Source organism: Lissotriton vulgaris, chromosome 2_1, assembly GCF_964263255.1.
Source record: "Lissotriton vulgaris chromosome 2_1, aLisVul1.2, whole genome shotgun sequence".
Taxonomy (NCBI): Eukaryota; Metazoa; Chordata; class Amphibia; order Caudata; family Salamandridae; genus Lissotriton; species Lissotriton vulgaris.
In genome coordinates this window covers 854,110,839-854,131,224 of record NC_141687.1, presented here as the reverse complement: position 1 = coordinate 854,131,224, position 20,386 = coordinate 854,110,839, and the positions used below count along the sequence as shown (strand labels likewise).

The 20,386-nt window shown below is 50.2% G+C and overlaps 2 protein-coding genes across 2 annotated transcripts in view; both read right to left on the bottom strand.

Moving 5' to 3' along the window:
• Nucleotides 1–20,386, bottom strand: part of RBM44 (RNA binding motif protein 44) — a 1,989,784-nt gene that overhangs the window by 1,347,242 nt on the left and 622,156 nt on the right. The window lies entirely within an intron of this gene.
• On the bottom strand, nt 18,584–20,322 carry LOC147731295 (receptor-interacting serine/threonine-protein kinase 2-like). Its single transcript, XM_086958620.1, has one exon. The coding sequence runs from the start codon at nt 20,021–20,023 to the stop codon at nt 18,584–18,586; it is 1,440 nt and encodes a 479-aa protein (XP_086814746.1). The 5' UTR covers nt 20,024–20,322.

The following is a 20,386-nucleotide window of genomic DNA, read 5'->3' as shown; positions in this document are numbered from 1 at the left end:
CGCACTGGCTCTCTCTAGGTCTTCCCATGCTAACCTTCTCAATTCATCTTTCCTATGGTTGATTGTGCTTTCATAAGCGTGTCTCACATTTTTTTATTAGGATTTTATCATGAGGGATTGCATGCAGTGCCTTCTTGAGGACCTTTTGAGCCCTTGAACACTCTGTGTTGAACCATTTTTGTCTCCTTGGCTTCCCTTCTTCCTACTGACTTTATCAACCTTTTGGATACAGATTACTTGGAAGCTCTGTATAACCATATCTGGGGGAATCAATCAATCAATCAATCATAGGCATTTATAGAGCGCTCTACTTACCCGGAGGGTCGCAAGGCGCTAGGGGGGGGGGGGGGCGGGCGGTGCTGCTGCTGCCCGAACAGCCAGGTCTTGAGCTTCTTCCTGAAGGCGAGGTGGTCTTGGGTCAGGCGCAGGTCGGGAGGGAGGGAGTTCCAGGTCTTGGCGGCCAGGTAGGAGAAGGACCTTCCTCCTGTTGTCGTTCTTCGGATGCGGGGGACGGCGGCGAGGGCGTGACAGGCTGATCGGAGGTGTCGTTTGGGAGCGTAGAAGTTGATGCGGTTGTTGAGGTAGCTCGGGCCTTGGTCGTGAAGAGCTTTGTGTGCGTGGGTAAGGAGACGGAAGGTGATTCTCTTGTTGACCGGGAGCCAGTGCAGGTCTTTTAGGTGTCCGTAGATGTGGCTGTGTCGTGGGATGTCGAGGATGAGTCTGGCTGAGGCGTTCTGGATCCGTTGGAGTCTCTTCTGGAGCCTGGCGGTGGTTCCGGCGTAGAGGGCGTTGCCGTAGTCCAGTCGGCTGGTGACGAGTGCCTGGGTGACAGTCTTCCTGGTCTCAGTGGGGATCCACCGGAAGATCTTCCGTAGCATGCGCAGGGTGTTGAAGCATGACGAGGAGACGGCGTTGACTTGCTTGGTCATGGAGAGGGAGGAGTCCAGGATGAAGCCTAGGTTGCGTGCGTGGTCTGTCGGTTTGGGTGCGGTGCCCAGGGCGGGGGGCCACCAGGAGTCGTCCCAGGCGGAGGGCGAGGATCCCAGTATGAGGACTTCCGTCTTGTCCGAGTTTAGCTTCAGGCGGCTGGTCGACATCCACTCGGCTACCTCTTTCATTCCTTCGTGAAGGTTGGCTCTGGCGGCGGCGGAGTTGTTGGTCAGGGAGAGGATCAGCTGGGTATCGTCGGCGTAGGAGATGATGTTGAGGTTGTGTTGGCGTGCGATGGCCGCGAGGGGGCTCATGTAGACGTTGAAGAGGGTTGGGCTCAGCGAGGATCCTTGAGGGACGCCGCAGATGATTTCGGTGGCCTCTGACTTGTACGGTGGTAGACAGACTCTCTGTGTTCTTCCGTCGAGGAAGGAGATGATCCATTCCAGCGCCTTCTCCTGGATTCCGACGTTGCTGAGGCGCTGCACTAGGGTGTGGTGGCAGACGGTGTCGAAGGCCCCGGAGAGGTCTAGTAGGATGAGGGCCGCTGTTTCTCCGTTGTCCATCAGGGTTCGGATGTCATCGGTGGCAGCGATGAGGGCGGTCTCGGTGCTGTGGTTGGCTCGGAAGCCAGACTGAGGGGTCGAGGGATCCGTTCGTCTCGAGGAAGGCGGCCAGCTGCTTGTTGACGGTCTTCTCGATGACTTTGGCTGGGAACGGGAGCAGCGAGATGGGGCGGTAATTCTTGGTGTAGGCATTTCAAAATGGAACTTAAATTAGCTTTGACAATATTCTCCTCACATTGGAGGGGATTTATTTTCCTTCATTTTAATCTCGCCCCGTGGTTGGGGTTATACTGGAGGGGGCGGCAATCGCCTTTCTCCTCCTGGGCTGCTACACGTAGGGAGGCAGTGAGGGGGTTATGGTCGCTTGCATTATTAGCCTCCACCTCTAATCTATCAATAAGAAAAGTAAACTTTCTAGATATTAACATAAAATCAATAACACTTTGCCTCCCTCCACCCAATATAAGTGGGGTACTGTATAGGGGGGCTGCTGACCAGGGTATCGACCAAACACAGATCATTTACAACAGTAATGACATTTAAGGCTTTACCCTGCAGTGAGTGAATAAAATGTAACAATGATTGACCCTCAGTGTCCAGTAGCCTGCACACTCTGTGTGGGCTGTACCAACAAAAACTACAATTAAAATCCCCCACCCAAAATATACACAAGGGCTGCCCTGCTGTCTTATTAATTTCTTCCTTGAGAGTGTCGATAACATCACAGCTGTTTTGGCCTGAATCAGGTTTGAAAGCAAGACAAGTTGATACCAAGGAGAATCAATAACGGTCTCTGCCTCAATAGACCCATATTTGACTGAAATCAGTGTCACCAGTGCTCCTTATGCCCTCCCTGATGGCAAAGCAGTTGGATGAACATCAAAAGAGCAGTAGCCATCGAACTCGATATTCTCCTTATACCAGGTTTCCTGAAAACAAATGATATCGAAGGCATTGAGATATTCTATCCAAACCTCATCCGATAGTTTTGGGCGAATGCCAGCAATATTCCAATAAATAATTAAAAGGGGAAGGGTTTCATGGCTCCTTATCACTGTGTCCTGCCTGTCACTAGTAGTGACAAAAACAAAGAGGGGCAAGACAGACTATTATTTATCCAGGTCCAGCATACATGTCCGTTAAGCAAGCTACACAAAACTGGTATGCAATTCCTATCATAAAATGCAGGGTTTATAGTGTTCTATGTGCGGACATCATAACTACTATGAATCTATCTGAGTGGGGAGAGGGAATCTCTCCTTTCGGAAAAAGACCCTCACACACCCAGCCAGCTAGGCATAGTGTCCAAGTCGAGCCCACCCCTCAAAATTGTGTGTAGAAGAAGGAATAGGTGGGTCAATTCCGGCCTCAATTTCATATGTATCAGTATGGATAATGGTTGTTCTATTTGAAGAAAGACCCAAGGAGTTTTCAGCCAACCGATTTCCTGCTATACTAGCAAATACATTCGAATCTCTCCCTGGTTGACCGCTTATTATTGCCATCTTGTCTAAACTACTCAGATCAGCAGGTAGTCAATCTATATCTGTTAAGCCGGAAAATACCTCAAAGCGGTTAGGATAAAGCCATGTGGGGGTGGGGGTGTCTATTCATAGGTCACAGCCAAGGCTGTTGGCTCTTGAGAGCCCCTTGATATTGGGGGTAGAAGAAACCCAAAGAGCGGGCACGTATCGGCTCCATAGGGGAGTCTCTAAGATGACCCAGTGTGCAGTCAGTGCACACCCGATCATTAAAGTTCAACACTACACAATCTACTTCTCTGTTTTTAGATGTTTTGCCCAGACAACTCACCCGCCTTGTCATGATTATGTGTTTATGCCAATTTATCTGGAACTGGATTTTACTGGTGCACCAATGGGCAGATTTAATAATAAGGCTCTGGCAGCTTTCCTGTTGTCCAGGTGAGTGATATGGGACCCCTGTCAAGATCGGAGTATAGGATTACATTCCGGGGGTAGGTTTTAAACTGTATTCTCGTCCTGCCTGCTTAAAAGACCAGGCGCAGAGCCAGTTGTGGGCCTTTTTCCTTTCAACTAGTTCTCCCCACTATGCCGATCAGGTCTTAAAAAATTGATAGCCCCTCGTTCTCCATTAAAGGTCCTATCATGACCGGGTGCCGTAACTGGCGGCGCTGTTAAGTGGTTAGTGCAATTATGCGTGTTCGGGGGAAATTCCAGTGATGTTATCTCATTGTGTGTGATTGTTGGCCCATTTTTTACAGCCCTCCCACCCTCGGATACACTAGGGAAATTATAAACTCCCCTTTCACCCATACCATTAGCTAAAAAGGGCCCACTGCTTTGCTTAATTTGCGCGGCTGAATTCCTGTAGCCATCAATAATTGGCCAAGCTGCTCCTCTATGCGACCCAGACGGGATAAAATAGGTTCCAGGGAGTCCAACACTACTTTGCCAATTCGGTCTATCACCGTGTCCATTTCAATCTGAGACCTTATGTTCCCACCTCCATTACGGGATCTCTCAACAGTTCCTGGAGGGTTTTGCTTTCCTCTCTTGACACTAGGCAGTTGGCCCATTGCACGATGGTCAATCCTAGTTGGATCAGTACGCTTGTTTTTTGCCCCAGCTGTGCTTTGAGCCCCCCGGTTCCCCGTAGATGGGCATGTAGCAGCTTCCAGACCCTCTGGCAATGCACCTGGGACGGCCTGGCTCAGAAAGATAATGGTGGGTGAAAGTGGGGGTTGTCCCACAGAATCAGAGGACGTTGCAGGTGTTGACGTGTTGAAAACTTCAGTGGGGGCAACAGGCTGAACAGTCAATGCAGTAAGAACAGCAGGTGGGGGTATTGGGACTAACAAACGTCTGCGTTCAGCAAGTTCAATTTCCATGTTAATAGCTCCCACAGCTTTATGCAGGAAGCCATCCAAAGTAGCATCAGTGCTTTTGACAACAGGTGTGGGTTTTTTCCTCCCCATAACAAAGGAATACTTATATACACACAATAAAAAATTAAGAAAGAAGAGTTTGTTTTACCATAGGACCACACCTCCTGGCTGGGATTTTTGCTTGCGCAGCGGCCAATGGAACAAAGAGGGTGGGCTCAGCACAGCCTCGCGCAGATGGGCCCGCCCGCTAGCGTCCCGCACGGCGGGAGCATCTGCTGATTTTTAAAGGTGCCTCCTGGTGCTGTGAGATGCGTCAGCGGCAACACGCTGGGCCGCAAGGGATGCTGGGGAGTGTAGTCCTTACGCCGGGTCTCCTGGCCGCCAGTGAGTAACGAACAACAAAGCAAGTGGGCACCCCGCGCTGCGGGAGCCCCTAGTGATTTTTAAAGGTGCCTACTGGCGCTGTGAGGTGCGTCTGCGGCAACACGCAGGTCCGCAAGGAATGCTGGTGAGTGTAGTCTCCTGGCCCCAGTGAGGGGCGAACAACCAAGTAAGTGGGATATTATTTATTACCTTTAGTTCCAATAGACAGGGAAAAACCATATATGAGCCAATGACCTAATCGATTATCATAGTCGATGTAGCTCTGACAAGAGTAGGATTAGCTGTAGCTCTGACAAGGGTAGGATTAGCTGGATTATCACATTGTAATCTCCTGTTGAGGATAATTAAACCATATTCCCTGCCTGCCTCCAGGAGCAAGCAGGGAACACAGTGGCTAGTAGATTAACAGCCTCTTCCCATTTCTTGTCTGAAAGAACAAGTTACTTACCTTCGGTAACGATATATCTGTAAGAAACATTAGTTAGTGTTAGATTCCTTACCTTAGAATATCCCCAGGCGTCAGTCTGGATCCGGAAACTTTTGCGTAGCAGTACCCCTGCGCGTCGGTAGGCGTCGTCTGCAGGCGTCCCCTGCGGCTCCGCGTCCGTCGTCGGCGTCGTGATGACGTCGCTGGAGTACATAGACGCCGCCTCCGCGCGCTGACGTCAGTTCTTTGCACACAGCTTTTCCGCGCCAGGAGACGCAGAGCCATGAGAGAACCAACACTGGTGCCATGTACAAACTAGGGCCCTGAAAGGGATGACCTTAACCCTAGGTATCAGTTCGCAGAACGGGGAGGATGGGTGGGTTCGGTAAGGAATCTAACACTAACTAATGTTTCTTACAGATATATCGTTACCGAAGGTAAGTAACTTGTTCATCTGAAAGAAACACGTTAGTGTTAGATTCCTTACCTTAGAATACATACCCCAGCAATACCAACCCCGGTGGTGGGTCTGCGAACCAATACAAAACTACACCAGAAAGTCCTGGAGGACAGAACGGCCAAAGAAGCCATCCCTCCGGACTTGACTGTCCAGGCAGTAGTGCCTCGCAAAGGTGTGCAGCGAGGCCCACGTAGCCGCTTGGCAAATGTCCTGCAAGGGGACTCCCCGGCCCAGGGCAGTAGTAGCCGCCGTGGCCCGAGTGGAATGGGCCCTCAGCCCAACAGGAGGCTCCTTCCGAGCCAAAGAGTAGCACGCTTTGATGCAGAGGACGACCCATCGAGAGATGGTTCGTTTACAAACCGCCCGTCCCTTCTTCGCACCCACGTAGCCAACAAACAGTTGGTCATCCACCCGGAACTGGCGTGTGCGATCCATGTAAAATGAAAGCGCACGTTTTGGGTCCAGACGATGGAGCCGCTCTTCATCCTTTGAAGGATGCGGAGGCGGGAAGAAGGAAGGGAGGGTGATGGACTGCCCGATGTGAAAGGCCGAAACAACCTTGGGCAGGAAAGAAGGTCTAGTCCTCAGAACCACCTTGTCAGGATGAATGGACAGGAAAGGAGGTTGGACAGAAAGAGCCTGGAGCTCACTCACCCTCCTGGCAGAGGTGATGGCAACCAGGAAAGCCGTCTTTAAAGTCAGGAGACGGAGAGGGCAAGAATGAAGGGGCTCAAAGGGAGCACACATCAGGAAAGTTAGAACCAGGTTCAAATCCCACTGAGGCATCACAAACGGAACAGGTGGAAACATGTGAGTGATGCCTTTCAAGAATCGAGTTACAATCGGGGATTTGAACAAAGAAGGCTGATCAGGAAGCCTCAAAAAGGCTGAAAGGGCAGAAAGGTAGCCCTTGATAGTGCCCAGAGCAGAGCCCTGCTGGGCAAGAGAAAGAAGAAACAGAAGAACCTCCGAAAGAGGGGCAGAAAGAGGATCCACAGCCTTTGCTGTGCACCATGCCACAAATCTGTTCCACCGACAGGCGTATACCGACTTAGTGGAGGGACGCCTGGCTGCCAGAATAACATCACAGACTTCAGGAGGCAAGTCAAATGGCCTCAACTGCCGCCGCTCAATCTCCAAGCATGGAGGTGGAGACTGGACAGGTTCGGGTGGAGGACCGTCCCCTGCTGCTGCGACAGAAGGTCCTCCTGAAGGGGCAGGCGGATCGGGGGACCGACTGACATGCTGAGTAGCTCGGGATACCAGTACCTTCGAGCCCAGTCCGGAGCCACAAGGATAACTTGGGCCCGGTCGCGCCTGATCTTCTTCAGCACTCTGGGCAGAAGTGGTATAGGCGGAAAGGCGTATAACAGACCGCAACTCCACTCGCGCCGAAAGGCGTCGCCGTGCGAGTGCCGTCTTGGAAACTCCAACGCGCAGAACTGATGACATTGCGCGTTCTCTTCTGTGGCGAATAGATCTAACCAAGGCTCTCCCCATTGCAGAAAGATGCCTTGCGCCACGTCCGAGTTCAGACGCCATTCGTGATCCATCGAGCACCGACGGCTGAGTTCGTCCGCCCTGGCGTTCAGAGAACCTGCCAGGTGTTGAACCGTCAGAGTCACGCCCTGACCTTCCAGCCATTGCCAGAGGCGCAGAGCCTCCTGGCAAAGGGTCCACGACCCCACTCCGCCCTGTTTGTTGCAGTACCACATGGCGGTGGTGTTGTCGGTGAACACCTGCACTACACTCCCGTTGACAAAGGGGAGGAATGCCTTCAGTGCCAGACGAATCGCCCGCAGCTCCAACAGATTGATATGGAGCCGGGACTCCGCCGGAGACCAGATGCCTCTGATCTCTGCCTCTCCCAAGTGGCCACCCCAGCCCTGGAGGGACGCGTCCGTCACGACAACGTGCTCCGGTTGGGGAAGGGAGAGGGACTTGCCCCTGACCCAATCGCGGTCCGTAAGCCACCACTGCAGTTGTCTCGCAGTGCCCTCCGAGATCAAGACGTGGTCGGACAAGTTGCCCTGATGCTGGGCCCACTGAAACTTCAGGTCCCACTGCAGAGCCCGCATCCGCCACCTGGCGTGATGCACCAGAAGGATGCAGGAAGCCATCAGTCCCAGCAGCCGCAGCGTCAGCCTGACCGAGACTCGGGATAGCGGCTGAAAGATGGGAATCAAAGCCTGAATATCCCGAACCCGCCGTTCCGGAGGATAAACCCGAAACTGCGCCGAGTCCAGAACCGCTCCGATGAAAAGGAGCTTTTGAGAGGGACACAGGTGTGATTTCGGCACGTTGATGGAGAACCCCAGGTCGTGCAAGAGGTCTGCCGTCATCTGAAGGTGGTGGACGACTGTCTGGGGCGAGCCCGCCTTCAACAACCAGTCGTCTAGGTAGGGGAAGACTGAAACCCCTAACCTGCGCAGATGGGCTGCGACCACCGCCATCACCTTTGTGAACACCCGTGGGGCGCTGGTAAGGCCGAAGGGGAGCACGATAAACTGAAAGTGCTCCTGGCCTACCGTGAACCGCAGGTAACGCCGGTGGGCCGGCAGGACGGGGATGTGAAAATAGGCGTCCTGCAAGTCCAACGCTACCATCCAGTCTTGCGGGTCTAGAGCAGCCAAGACCTGAGCTAACGTCAACATCTTGAACTTCTCCTTCCGGAGGAAGCCGTTGACGTTCCTTAGATCCAAGATAGGACGTAGGCCCCCCTTGTCCTTCTTGGGCACCAGAAAGTAGTGGGAATAACAACCACGCCCTACTTCTGGCCCAGGAACGCGCTCGATGGCCCCCTTGGCCAAGAGGGCCGTAACTTCCTCCTGCAGAAGTGTCAAGTGGTCCCCCGACACACGGTGGTTCTGCGGTGGCATGGCTGGAGGAGAGGTCTCGAAGGGGAGGGAGTAGCCTCTTCGGACAATTTGCAGCACCCACCTGTCCGAAGTGATCGTGCGCCAGTGAGCGTGGTGATGGCGAACCCTGCCACCCACTGGCGTCACATGGGGCCGAAAGCACGGACTAGGAGGATGTTGGGGTAGATGCTGCGGGGGAAGGTGTGGTCTGACCCCGCCGTTGTCCCCGACCGCCACCACGGCGGTTTCCACGGCCGCCACCGCGTTGGAAGGATTGTTGCGGCGCGTGGCTGGCAGCACGTGTGGGGGCGCCCCTTCCCTGGCCACGAAAGGGACGAAACGAACCCGGTTGCTGACGCTGGGTCGAGAGACCCAAGGACTTGGCCGTGACCCTGGAGTCCTTGAAGCGTTCCAGCGCGTGGTCCGCTTTGTCACCGAACAGGTGACAGCCATCAAACGGCATGTCCATCAGAGTATTTTGGACATCAGCCGAAAAATTGGCGGATCTCAGCTAGGCGTGACGACGAATCGCCACCGTCGTAGACATAGCTCTGCCCAGCGAGTCGGTCGTATCAAGACCACACCGAATTGAATATTTCGCTGCATCCCGGCCCTCAGCCACAGCCTGACCGAGCTTTGCCCGCACCTCCATGGGGCATTCTGGCAGCAGCTCCGCGACCGTATCCCACACAGAGTGGGTGTAGCGGCCCAAGAGGCAGGCGGTGTTGCAAGACCGCAGGCCCAAACTAATGGACGAGAAGACCTTTTTGCCAAACTGGTCATACCTCTTGGATTCCCGGTCGGGCGGGGCCGACGGGAATGCGGACTGGGAGGTCGAGGCCTGGATCACCAGACTCTCAGGAGTGGGGTGGGTAGACAGGTACTTGGGGTCGTCCGGACAAGGACGGTGGCGCCTGGCCACGTTCCGATCAACAGGCGCACCTGAAGCGGGCCTGGACCACGTGCCCAACAGAACGTCAGACAAGGCTTCATTAAACGGCAGCAGAGGCTCCAATGGGCATGACTGCGGTTTGAAGACCTCGGTGAGGATGTTAGGCCTCACGGCCGCGACGGGGAGCTCAAGGTTTAAGGCCTTGGCAGCCCTCATCAGCACCACAGAATAGGCAGCTCCCTCCACCGATGCCACGGTTGGAGGAGAGATCAAACCAGGGTTAGGGGAGTCGTCCAAACCACTGGCATCCCCCAAGTCACCTGTCCAGTCCGGGTCATACTGGCACTCGCGAGCCAGAGGGTCCTCGGACCCCTCCCAACCTTCACCGTACTCCTCATCCTCTCCGTATTCGGAGTCAATGATGAAGACCGGCTCCTCGGGGTTCATGGGCCCCATCGGCGCCGGGGCCGGCGTCGATCGACGCCCGTCCGGTGCCGCGTCCGGCGTCGGAGAAGGTAAGGGGACGGCGCCGCCCGGAGCCGGCGTCGGAACCCCACCGCCGGCCGGAACCGGCAGCGGAGAACCGGCGCCGCGCGGGGGCGGCGTCGGGGGTAACCCCGATGGCAACGGCGCCGGGGAGGCCGGAAGACCAGCCGGCGCCGATCCCGAAGGCCCCTGCGGCGCCGGGGTCGGAGCCGTCGGCGGCGCCGGGGCCGGAGCACCCGACGGCGCCGAGGCAGGGACACCCGAACCGCCAGGGCCCCCAGACGGTAGCACTGGGCCCGAAGGCGCCGTAGGCCCCGTCGGAGAAGCGAGCGCCCTCATGGCCATGAGAAACGCCTCGATCTCCTCAGGCGTCGCACCATGCCCAGGGACCGGAGGGTATGAGGCAGGCCGCGCCGGCGACTCTCGCGGAGCCGCGGGGATGGGGTCACCCGAGCCCCCGGCCGCATCGCGCGAGCGTCGGGGGGGAGTCGGGGGTACGATGACGACGCCCCGACTTCTTGTGCTTCTTACCTGACGAGGATGACGAGTGGCGTCGACTTCCGGAGCGCCCGGCGCGGCTCCGCGACCGCTCCCTCGAACGCTCTCTCGACCTCCGGCCGGACCGGGACCGCTCCCGGTCCCGACGTGGGGCCGACACCCGGAGCTCCAGTAGCTTGCGGGACCGCTCCCGTCTAGCCTTGTTGGTAAGGGCCCGGCAGTCGACGCAGGAGTCCACGTCGTGGTCGGGGCCCAGACACCGGAGGCAGAGGCGGTGATGGTCTGTGACCGACATCGTTCGCTCACAGCCATCGCAATTCTTAAATCCTGGCATCCTATCAGGCACAATAGAGAAAAAAATAATCGAAAAACTTGGTCAAAGACCGGAGTACTGCTCTTCAGATCTGCGTCCACTGGCGCGGAAAAAAGAAGAACTGACGTCAGCGCGCGGAGGCGGCGTCTATGTACTCCAGCGACGTCATCACGGCGCACGACGCCGACGACGGACGCGGAGCCGCAGGGGACGCCTGCAGACGACGCCTACCGACGCGCAGGGGTACTGCTACGCAAAAGTTTCCGGATCCAGACTGACGCCTGGGGATATTCTAAGGTAAGGAATCTAACACTAACGTGTTTCTTTCAGATATAAGGTTTGTGTATAATTAGAGAAAGTAGCATTAAAATCTCCCACTATTAAGACCTTCGAAATATCTACTTTCAGTATAATCATATTTATAAACTGAAAACACTCTTAACAAATGATTGTTTTCTTGGTCAGGTAAAATATAAAATTGTAATGCATAATGTCCCATATGTGCAACTATGGATAGATAGCTAGAAGTTCAGACATGCAGGTGTTGCTATACGTAAAACTTAATTTATCTGTGCATTTTTAGAATTTACTTTATTTAATGTTTAGGTTTTTCTCAATATTTCAATAGTGAAGCACTTATAAGTACAATAGTTATGATCATCTTTACATATTGTGATAAATAAAATAAACAGAGACCCACACACATCTGATCAATACACTTACATGAAAACTATGCAGTAAGATGCACATTAAGCACAAATTAAAAAAATATATACATTTGATTACATTTTTTTTTAAATGTTTTATCTGCGGTTGGACTCGTGTCTTAAGGGTGCATATAATATAAAACAAAACCTGAAGGTCTTTGGCGGTTATTTTGAGGTTGACCGTCAGCCTCGCGAGGGAGTTGGAGACCACTTCTACCACGCCACTCCGTCCTGTCTTTACATCTTGCAGCTTCGCTGATCTCCTGTGGGGGTACCTTCTTTCATCTATAGCCTATTTTACGTTGTTCATGGGGGTTCGTAAGGGCCTAGGAATGTATCTAGTGTCGACCACATCCCTCTGCTGGGGTTCTTCCAAGGTGTCTTTTTTAGTGCTGTGCTGTTGGCCCCCCTTAGGTATGTCACCCAGTTCAGCCACCCCTTGAAAGTGGCTTTGGTGGTGTCCTTCCATTTGGCTAGCACTGTTTTCACCGCTGTCATTAGGAAGAAGTCCAGGAGGTTTCGGTCTTCTCGTGTGGCTATATTCGCTGTGATGTTTGCGGAGGTTATTATCGCAAATTCTGCTTTTAGAATGCAGCCTAGGGCCTTAGTAGTGAATTTGAATACCTTTTCCCAAATTTTTTTAACCTTAATGCATTGGAATGTGAGGTGCGCTAGATCTCCCTTTTTCGTTCCGCAGTTCCAGAAGCAGTCGTCTTTAAGTCCTAAAGACGCTTAGCTCGCTGGTGTCCAGTATGCTTGGTGTAGTAGCCAGAATTTCGTCTGCGCTAGCACTGGGGAGATCATATTTTTTGATGGGACCGCCCAAAGGGTGTGCATCTCTTGCTCTGTGAGTGTGGAGCCTAGCTGCATTTCCCAGTAGGTGGTGTTTTTAGCATTGAGTTTGGAAGTTTGGAGGAGCTAGGGTGGAGAAGCTTGTATAAGTGAGACACCTGGTGTCCCACTTTGTTTAGGGTCTCCATATACTGGAAGATTAACCATAAGTAATATAAACATTTGTTACACAGACTAAAAGAATATCTATATATTTTTAAACCATAACTAGTATATATTTTTGTACAAAGAAATGCACATATCTAAATACATACATATAATCAAATTATACATATTTACATGTACAGGCATATGTAGTACACTTCGGTAGAAGTATTTGTGTATCATCTGCAAATAGTTTGTGAGCTGAAAATAATTGATCATTGTAATGGCTACATGTAGAGGTTGAAAAGCATGGTGAGATGATAGAGCCTTCAGAGACCCCTTCTTTTGTGTAGTACAATTTGGATGAGAAAGAGTAAGAATGTATGACATTTGTGCTGTTTTCAAAGAAGGACGCGACCCAGTCGAGAGGGGACCACTATATGCTGGCTTCGTATAGTTTTTGGATTAAACTGTCAGGGTCAACTGTGTCACAGCCAGCCGCAAGGTCCAAGAGTAGTGCAGTGCCTCCTTTCGGTCTACTGCATTTTTAAGGTTATCCCAGATGGCGATGAGGGCAGATTCAGTGCCTCATACTGAACGGAAACCTGTTTAGAACTCGGAAAGTATGGAGTTATCTTCATTTGGGCAAATCACTTTGCCCAGGAAAGGTCGATTTGTAATTGGTTTGTAGTTGTTTGGGTCATATAGGTCCAGGTTTGTTTTCTTTAATATGGAAGTAGGCGTCACATAAGTATGGCGGCTCCTCCATAGGTGTGTGGGGGCATTGCCCCACTGCTTTCTCGCAGTGCCAGAAGGCATAAACATAAAATGGTAAAACTACCATTTTATGTTTCTGCTTCTAGCATTGCGAGAAAGCAGAAGTGCCTAGTTGATGGTCCCGCTCGAAGGCAGGTGGGGGGCCGAACAAAGCAGTTATGCGCACTCCCTTCTTTTCTCTATGTAGGCTGCATGATGCAGCCTACATTGAGAAAATGGCCTGGAAGGGGCGCTCTCGGCTGCGCCTCACCAATCACAACGCTGCCATTGAAGCGTTGTGATGGACTTAGCCTAGGGTAGGGACAGGATGCTGCCTGCCGGATGCTTCCTGTTCCTCCACCAGGATTAAGAACACGCGACCAGGTGCAGACTAGGAGACAGCGCAGTACCAGCGGTAAAGGTACCCAATTCCAGTTTATTCCCATCCCACGCCCCTCACACCCCTCCCGCGAGCCTGTCTACCATGGCTGCATGTGTTCCCCTCTCTACCTAGTACACGCTTGACCTGTTCCCACTCCAACTCTTGAGGCAGTTGCTATACCAGTTCCCAGTCTCCCTCTAAGCCACCATCCTCCAGTAAACCAAAGATGAATAAGAGAGACACTCGACATGACAAATGCAAGGTGTCCAAGAGTGACTTGTCACCTTCCGCTTTAGATAGAAGTCACTCATTCAGCATTCAAAGGACCCAACTGCTTCCATCCTCCATCTCTGAACCTATGCCGAAACTGGCTGCAGCATACCAGAGTGTGCCAGGGTCAAGGTTTGTTGCTGATGGAGGCCATGCTGCAGCTCTGTAGGACAATGTAAGATCACTGTAGGTGGCGTTCAAGTCCCACTGAGCCACAGGAAACCAGTCAGGCATCTGTTGGCTGGGCCTGTCCTAATGCTGACTGACTCAGTTGGACTTCCATCCGGTCCTCATCTGTGCTGGCCTATAGCTTCACTCCTGTGGTGGAGGACCAATTGATTCTAACTGCGCTGGCGCCTGCTCTGACCTCAGTGGTGCCTACTCCAGATCTGACGTGGACACCTGTCTCCGATTTGGAACCAACCTCAGCCCGGAACAGGTCTGTCTTTTTGTGGAATTAACAAGGTACAACCAACTTTGGATGAGCTCATGCCCCTTCCCAAATGCCAGTACTATCGTACAACTTCAGATGCTATTAGAGGGCTTCAAGAGGCTCAACATAGTAAGGAAGACTACGGGGTGGACGGTTTACTGACCCATCATTAAACAGATTTCAGCCTCTTCTTAGACCTACAGAATGCTTGTGGTGTAGATACCTTCCAATAGACCGATATAAACTTTTTACCAGCCCCTTCCAACACTGAGGAGAGTAGTTCATTAACAATTAGTCTATTTTAGAGACCTATTCAAATTCCTCAAAAGAATTCTTGCATCGTGGGCCTACTGCTTCACATATGTTGTTCCTTTCAACAAAGCTTTGATAGAAAAGCTCTTAGCACCCTGGCCTAAACCATGTTCAACTCCCTCTGTAAGCCAATCCGGGCTAGGGGACATAAATATGCCCCAGAAGATCCATCCTTCCTCACCCAACTCTAGGAAGCTTTGTGATTCAGGCATCTACCAGCAAGGGAAATGCCAGCACAATCCATACTGCACCTTTCGTCTTGGAAGAAGTCTTTGTAGTCCCGAGATAGGAGACTCCTCCCTTGGACGATAGTGCGCATGGGCATCGGCTCCATCCTTAGATTGTTTTTCGCCACAATGGGAAATGATGGAGTTTGTAGAAAGAAGAAAGGATGTCCATGTGTGTATATCCAATTAAGATACAACTGGATGGATACGGCCCTGGGGAGGCGGGAGGGCGTGTAAGAATCTGCAGCTCTTCATGGCAAGAACAGATGCAATCTGGTAAGTAGCATTTTCCGTTCGAGGCATATGAGCTGCAGATCTTACACTGTGCATCGATTGTACAGCAGTGTCTCCCCTAGCAGTGGTCACTTGTATCTGTTGCAGTAGTTTGAAAGAGGGTTTTGAGGACAGCTTGGCCTACTGCAGCTCGCTGCTTAGCTTGCACATCAACACAATAGTATTTAGTGAAGGTGTGTGTTGTAGACCATGTTGCTGCCTTGCAGATGTCTTCTAGGGGAATGTTCCCTAAGAAAGCCATGGAGCCTCCTACTTTGCATGTGGAGTGCGCTCTAGGAGGAACTGTTAACTTCATAGCTGCTATGGAACGTCCAGCTCCAATGCTGGACGTTCCATTGCGTAAGTGCAATTCGAATGTTCAACGGCCGACGGCAGCACTCCCGAGGTAGTGGTGCCGTCAGCCGGTGAACGTGCGCCGCACCTTAAGACTTAATGTGAGTTTTGCCTTGTGATAGCATATTTGTATACATTTAACAATCCACCTTGCAATTCTTGATTTTGAAATGGGGTTGTCTTTATGTGGTGGAGAGAATCTAAAAGCAGTTGCTTTATTTTACGAAAGGATTTGGTCCTATCAATGTAATAGAGAAGAGCTCTTTTTAAATCTAGTGTATGTAGAGCTCTTTCTGCTACAGAGTCTGGGTTTTGAAAAAACACTGGTAATTCTACTGATTGATTTAGGTGAAAAGGAGTAATTACATTAGGAAGGAATTTAGGATTAGTTCGTAGAACCACCTTGTTACGGTGTAATTGTAAAAAAGGTTCTTGTATAGTGAAAGCTTGAACCTCACTAACTCTTCTAAGAGAGGTATTATCAATAAGGAAAGCAGTTTTCCATGTGAGAAATTGCAGTTCACACTTATGTAAAGGTTAAAAAGGGGGCCCCATGAGCCTTGTAAGCACAATGTTTAGGTTCCATACTGAAGATGGTGGTAACCTAGGAGGAATGATTCTTTTTAATCCTTCCATAAAAGCTTTGATTGCAGGTACTCTAAATAACAACATATGTTCTCTGTTTTGTAGATATGCTGCAATGGCTGCAGGAAGTCAACATATAGATGAATATGATAGATTACATCTTTGTAAATGGAGAAGGTAACAGATGATATTTTGAATGGAAGCATCTAGAATATCAACTAGATTGTTAGTGCAGTAAATGGCAAATCTCTTAGCAGCATAGCAAGCTCTAGGAGTAGGTCTTCTGGCTTCTTTAATGATATTCATACAGTCTGGTGGTAGGTTAAGGTAACCAAACTAAGACTTCAGGAGCCAGATCGCCAGATTTAGTTGACTTGGATCTGGATGCCTGATGTCTCCATGGTTCTGCGTTGGCATTGATGGTGTCAGAGACAGTCTTTGGTGTGGAACTAGAGCGTGTCCTAGCAGTGTGGTGAACCACGGTTGGCATGCCCATGTGTGCGCTACCAGGATCAGTTTGAGAGACTGTTACCTGAGCTTGCGTACTACTAGTGGTATTAGTGGGGTTGGCAGAAAAGAGTACGCAAATCTGCCTTACCAGTTCATCCAAATCGTTCGTATGTGTACTTGAAAGGACTTTAGTGCCAGGAAAATCGCTAGCAACTCTAGGTGATTGATGTGAAGCACCCTCTGTTGAGCAGTCCCTCTTCCCTGAGTTGTGTGGTGGAGCATATGTGCTCCCCATCCTGTCAGGGATGCGTCTGTTGTCAGTACTATTTGTGGAACAGGTTCTGGGAACGGACGCCCTCTGGACAAGTTGTTGGTGTTCCACCACTACAGAAAGCGATGTGTGGGGCTGTCCACCAACACCAGGTCTGTTAGCTTTCCTTGTGCCCGATTTCACTGAAGTGTTAGACATTCCTGCAATGGACGCATTTGCAGTCTTGCATATGGTACAATAAAAATGCAAGATGCCATCATGCCTATTAGTTGCAAGAACACTCTGGCTGGGAGAGAATGTTGGTTTTGAAACCTTGTAATTAAGGCTTGAATGCTCTGTATCCTGGCTGGACTGGGATAAGCTAGAGCTGTATTGGTGTTTATGGTAGCCCCTAGGTATTGATGTACCTGAGAGGGCTGTAGATGCGACTTGGTGTAGTTTATTGTAAACCCCAAGTTGTGCAGTGTCTGAATTGTGTGAGATGTGTGCTGAACGCTCTCGTTGAATGACTTAGCCTTTATGAGCCAATCGTCTAAGTATGGGAAGGCATGGATCTGTTGTCTTCTGAGATGTGCTGCTACTACTGCTAAGCACTTTGTGAACACTCTGGGTGCTGTTACCCCGAATGGAAAGACTTTGAATTGATAGTGTTGTCCTTCTAGCAACACCTGAGATACTTCCTGTGAGAAGGATGGGTGGGAATGTGAAAGAAGCGTCTTTGAGGTCTAGTGTAGTGAGAAAATCGCCTTGTTGCAATAATGGGAGCACTTGTTGTAAAGTGATCATGTGAAAATGATCTGAGTGTATATAGAGATTGAGAGGCCTCAAATCTAGAATTGGTCTTCGTGCCCCCCTCCTTTTTGGGTTTTAGGAAGCAGAGCGAGTAGACCCCTGTTCCTTGATGTTGCAATGGAATTAGCTCTATTGCATCTTTTTGTAGCAATGAGAGAACCTCTTGTTGGAGCAGCGTTAGATGTTCTGTGGACATTGGACGCTGTCTGGGCGGTATATTTGGAGGAGTAGCTGTAAGCTCTAGGCAGTAACCATGCTGGATAATCTGTCTTACCCACTTTTCTGTTGTAATGGAATTCCAGACAAGTAGGAACTGTGTTAATCTCCCCCCTACAGGAGTGGTATGCTGTTGGGGGAGCTGAAGGAAGTCACTGTTTAGTGGTGGAAGAGGATCGATTGTTGTTGTTACCTCAAACTCTTCCCTTATTGTTATTGCCTCTGTAGCCTCCTCTATAGTATCCTTTATTAGAGGATGCTTGTGTATTAGTTTTAAAGGAAGCTGAATTGTCTGCTCCAGCTTGTTTGGAGCCTCCTCTGTTAAAGGAGTGACGAAAAGAGCCTCTTGCTTGGGTGGACTGCAAAGCTCCCATAGACTTGGCTGTATCAGTGTCTTTTTTTCATTTTTTTCCAAAGCTGTGTCTACCTCTTGTCCAAACAACTGTTGTTGGTTGAATGGTTGATTTAAGATAGTAGTCTGTACCTCTTGCTTAAATCCTGAAATGTGTAGCCACGCGTGACGTCTAAGAAGGACACTGGTGTTTATTGCCCTGGATGCAGTGTCTGCTACATCTAATGCACATTTAATGGAGGCATTAGATATAAGCTTACCATCTTGTATGAGGCCATCTGCTTGTGCCTTATATTGATCAGGTAGATGTTGTAAGAGCTTTTCTAGCTGATCATAGTGAGCCCTGTCATATCTTGCTAGGAGGGCCTGTGTGATAGCAATGCGCCATGCATTACTAGCTTGGGCAGCAATTCTTTTCACTGAAGCATCTATGATTTTGGACTCTTTATCAGGAGGTGGTGCTTCTCCTGATGTTTGAGTTTGCCTTTTTCCTAGCGTTTGAAACTACTAGGGAGTCTAAGAGTAGCTGTCCCTTAATGCAAGCAGGATCCCCAGGAGCTGCTCTGTACTTTTTTCTATCCTTGGGTTTATGATTCTAGCCGTACAGGATCTTTAAACACTTCTGGGGCATGTGTAATAACTCCTTTAATCCTTGTTGGTTTGGCGGTGATAAGTTCATTGTCCTCCTTCATTAAAAGTGACTTAGATAGAAGTGCATCCAAGCACTGGTTAAGACAGGCCTCTGTCATTTGAGACACTATATCTTCTCTCTTCATTTCCAACCACTGATAAGCTGTGCCGTAGTGTACCGTCTCAGTCAAAAAATCTGATGGTCGCCAATCTGGTTTCACATACGAAGTAAGGAACACGCTTTCATTATCACTCAGAGACGCGGGATTCCAGGCGCAGGGTGGACTAACAGCATTTGATGTCAGACCAATGGGCTCAAAGGGACCTGGCGAAATGATGTTGCCTGAAATATGAATTCTTGAAAATCGTTTTGAGGAGTCCTGCTGTGTCTCATATTCAAGGACATTAAGAGGTTTCGGTTCAGCTGTAGACTCCTGACAAATTCTAGACTCCACATTAAGGTTATTCCTCACTCTGGATCTTTTAATCTGCAGAATAGCTTCCAATATGGATATTTCATCTGACTCTTCTGTTATAGGTTCTAGTTCTATCAAACATTTTAAAAATGATGGCCTTTCATCTGGTTTTTGCGCCCACCCACTGGTCATTAATGAGATTATTGTGTCGCGATGAGGAATGTCTCCTGGTAGTGACTCTTCACTGGTGTCTGGCCTTGTTCCTTTACAGACACTAAACATGATCTGCATGGGAGTTGTTGCATCTTCAAAAGGCTGTTTTCTAGAAAACACCTCCCACATGATTATAGCATAGCTGTATATATCATGCTTCACGCTTGCTCGTGATTTTTTGTTGGGTTCATAATCTTCTGGGGGCATGTAGATGATTGTTCCTCCTTCTGAAGATGTGTCCAGAGCGGATTGTGATGATGAGAGCATACGCCATTTTGAGAGGCCAAAATCTGCAATCTTTACGTGGAACTCACTATCCATAAGGATATTTTGGGTTTTTAAGTCATGGTGCAGCAATGGAGGGTTCATGTTGTGAAGAAAATTAACTCCCATGGCAATTTCATAAAGAATACGGTACCTCAATGAAAAGGGAATTTCAGGAAAATCATTTTTCTGGAATAAAAGCTTGTCTAATGACCCATTGGGCATGTACGCTGTTACAATTCCTACAAATGTTGGCTCATTGCATATTTCCAGAATTGGCAGGATGTACTTAAATCTGGCCTTGTGCAAGATCTCTGCTTCTTTGAGAATTGTGCTTCTTTCTGTTTCCAGTACGGGGCGGAGAATCGGGATGTGTTTTACCGCCACCCGAATCCTCCAGTCGGAATGTCGGGCTTCGGACACGGTGCCGTTGGGGCCCTGGCTGATGGTGCGCACGACTTCCAGCTTGGATTGGGGGAGAAACGGAAGAGAGCCGCATATCATTCCGGGTAAGTTTGGACTCTCCCCGCCGGAGGAGTCCGACACCGACTATGAAGTTGAATTCTTCCTGCTCTCCTGACTCCAGTTCATGTTTCAAACGGAGCCGTGCTGGGTAGATATGCGTGTACTTACGGCGCAGGAACCAGAATACATTTATGTACACGACACGTCCAGTACAGCAGTGTCCAGTAAACCCGGGTATCCCTCCTCAAACTGAAGCGTGGTTCCCGGTCTGCTTTACCCGGAACAGACCAGCGAAACCGAAAGCGAAAGTGGCCATACGATGTGTCTCTCTCGTTTTTTCAAACTCCTTTAATCATTGGCAGTATCTGCACAGATTTTTGGGAATCTTAAAAAGTGTCTAGT

Excerpts from the sequence above, each read along its gene's own strand:
- LOC147731295 (XM_086958620.1), bottom strand. The coding sequence starts at position 20,023 with ATGATATGCGGCTCTCTTCCGTTTCTCCCCCAATCCAAGCTGGAAGTC.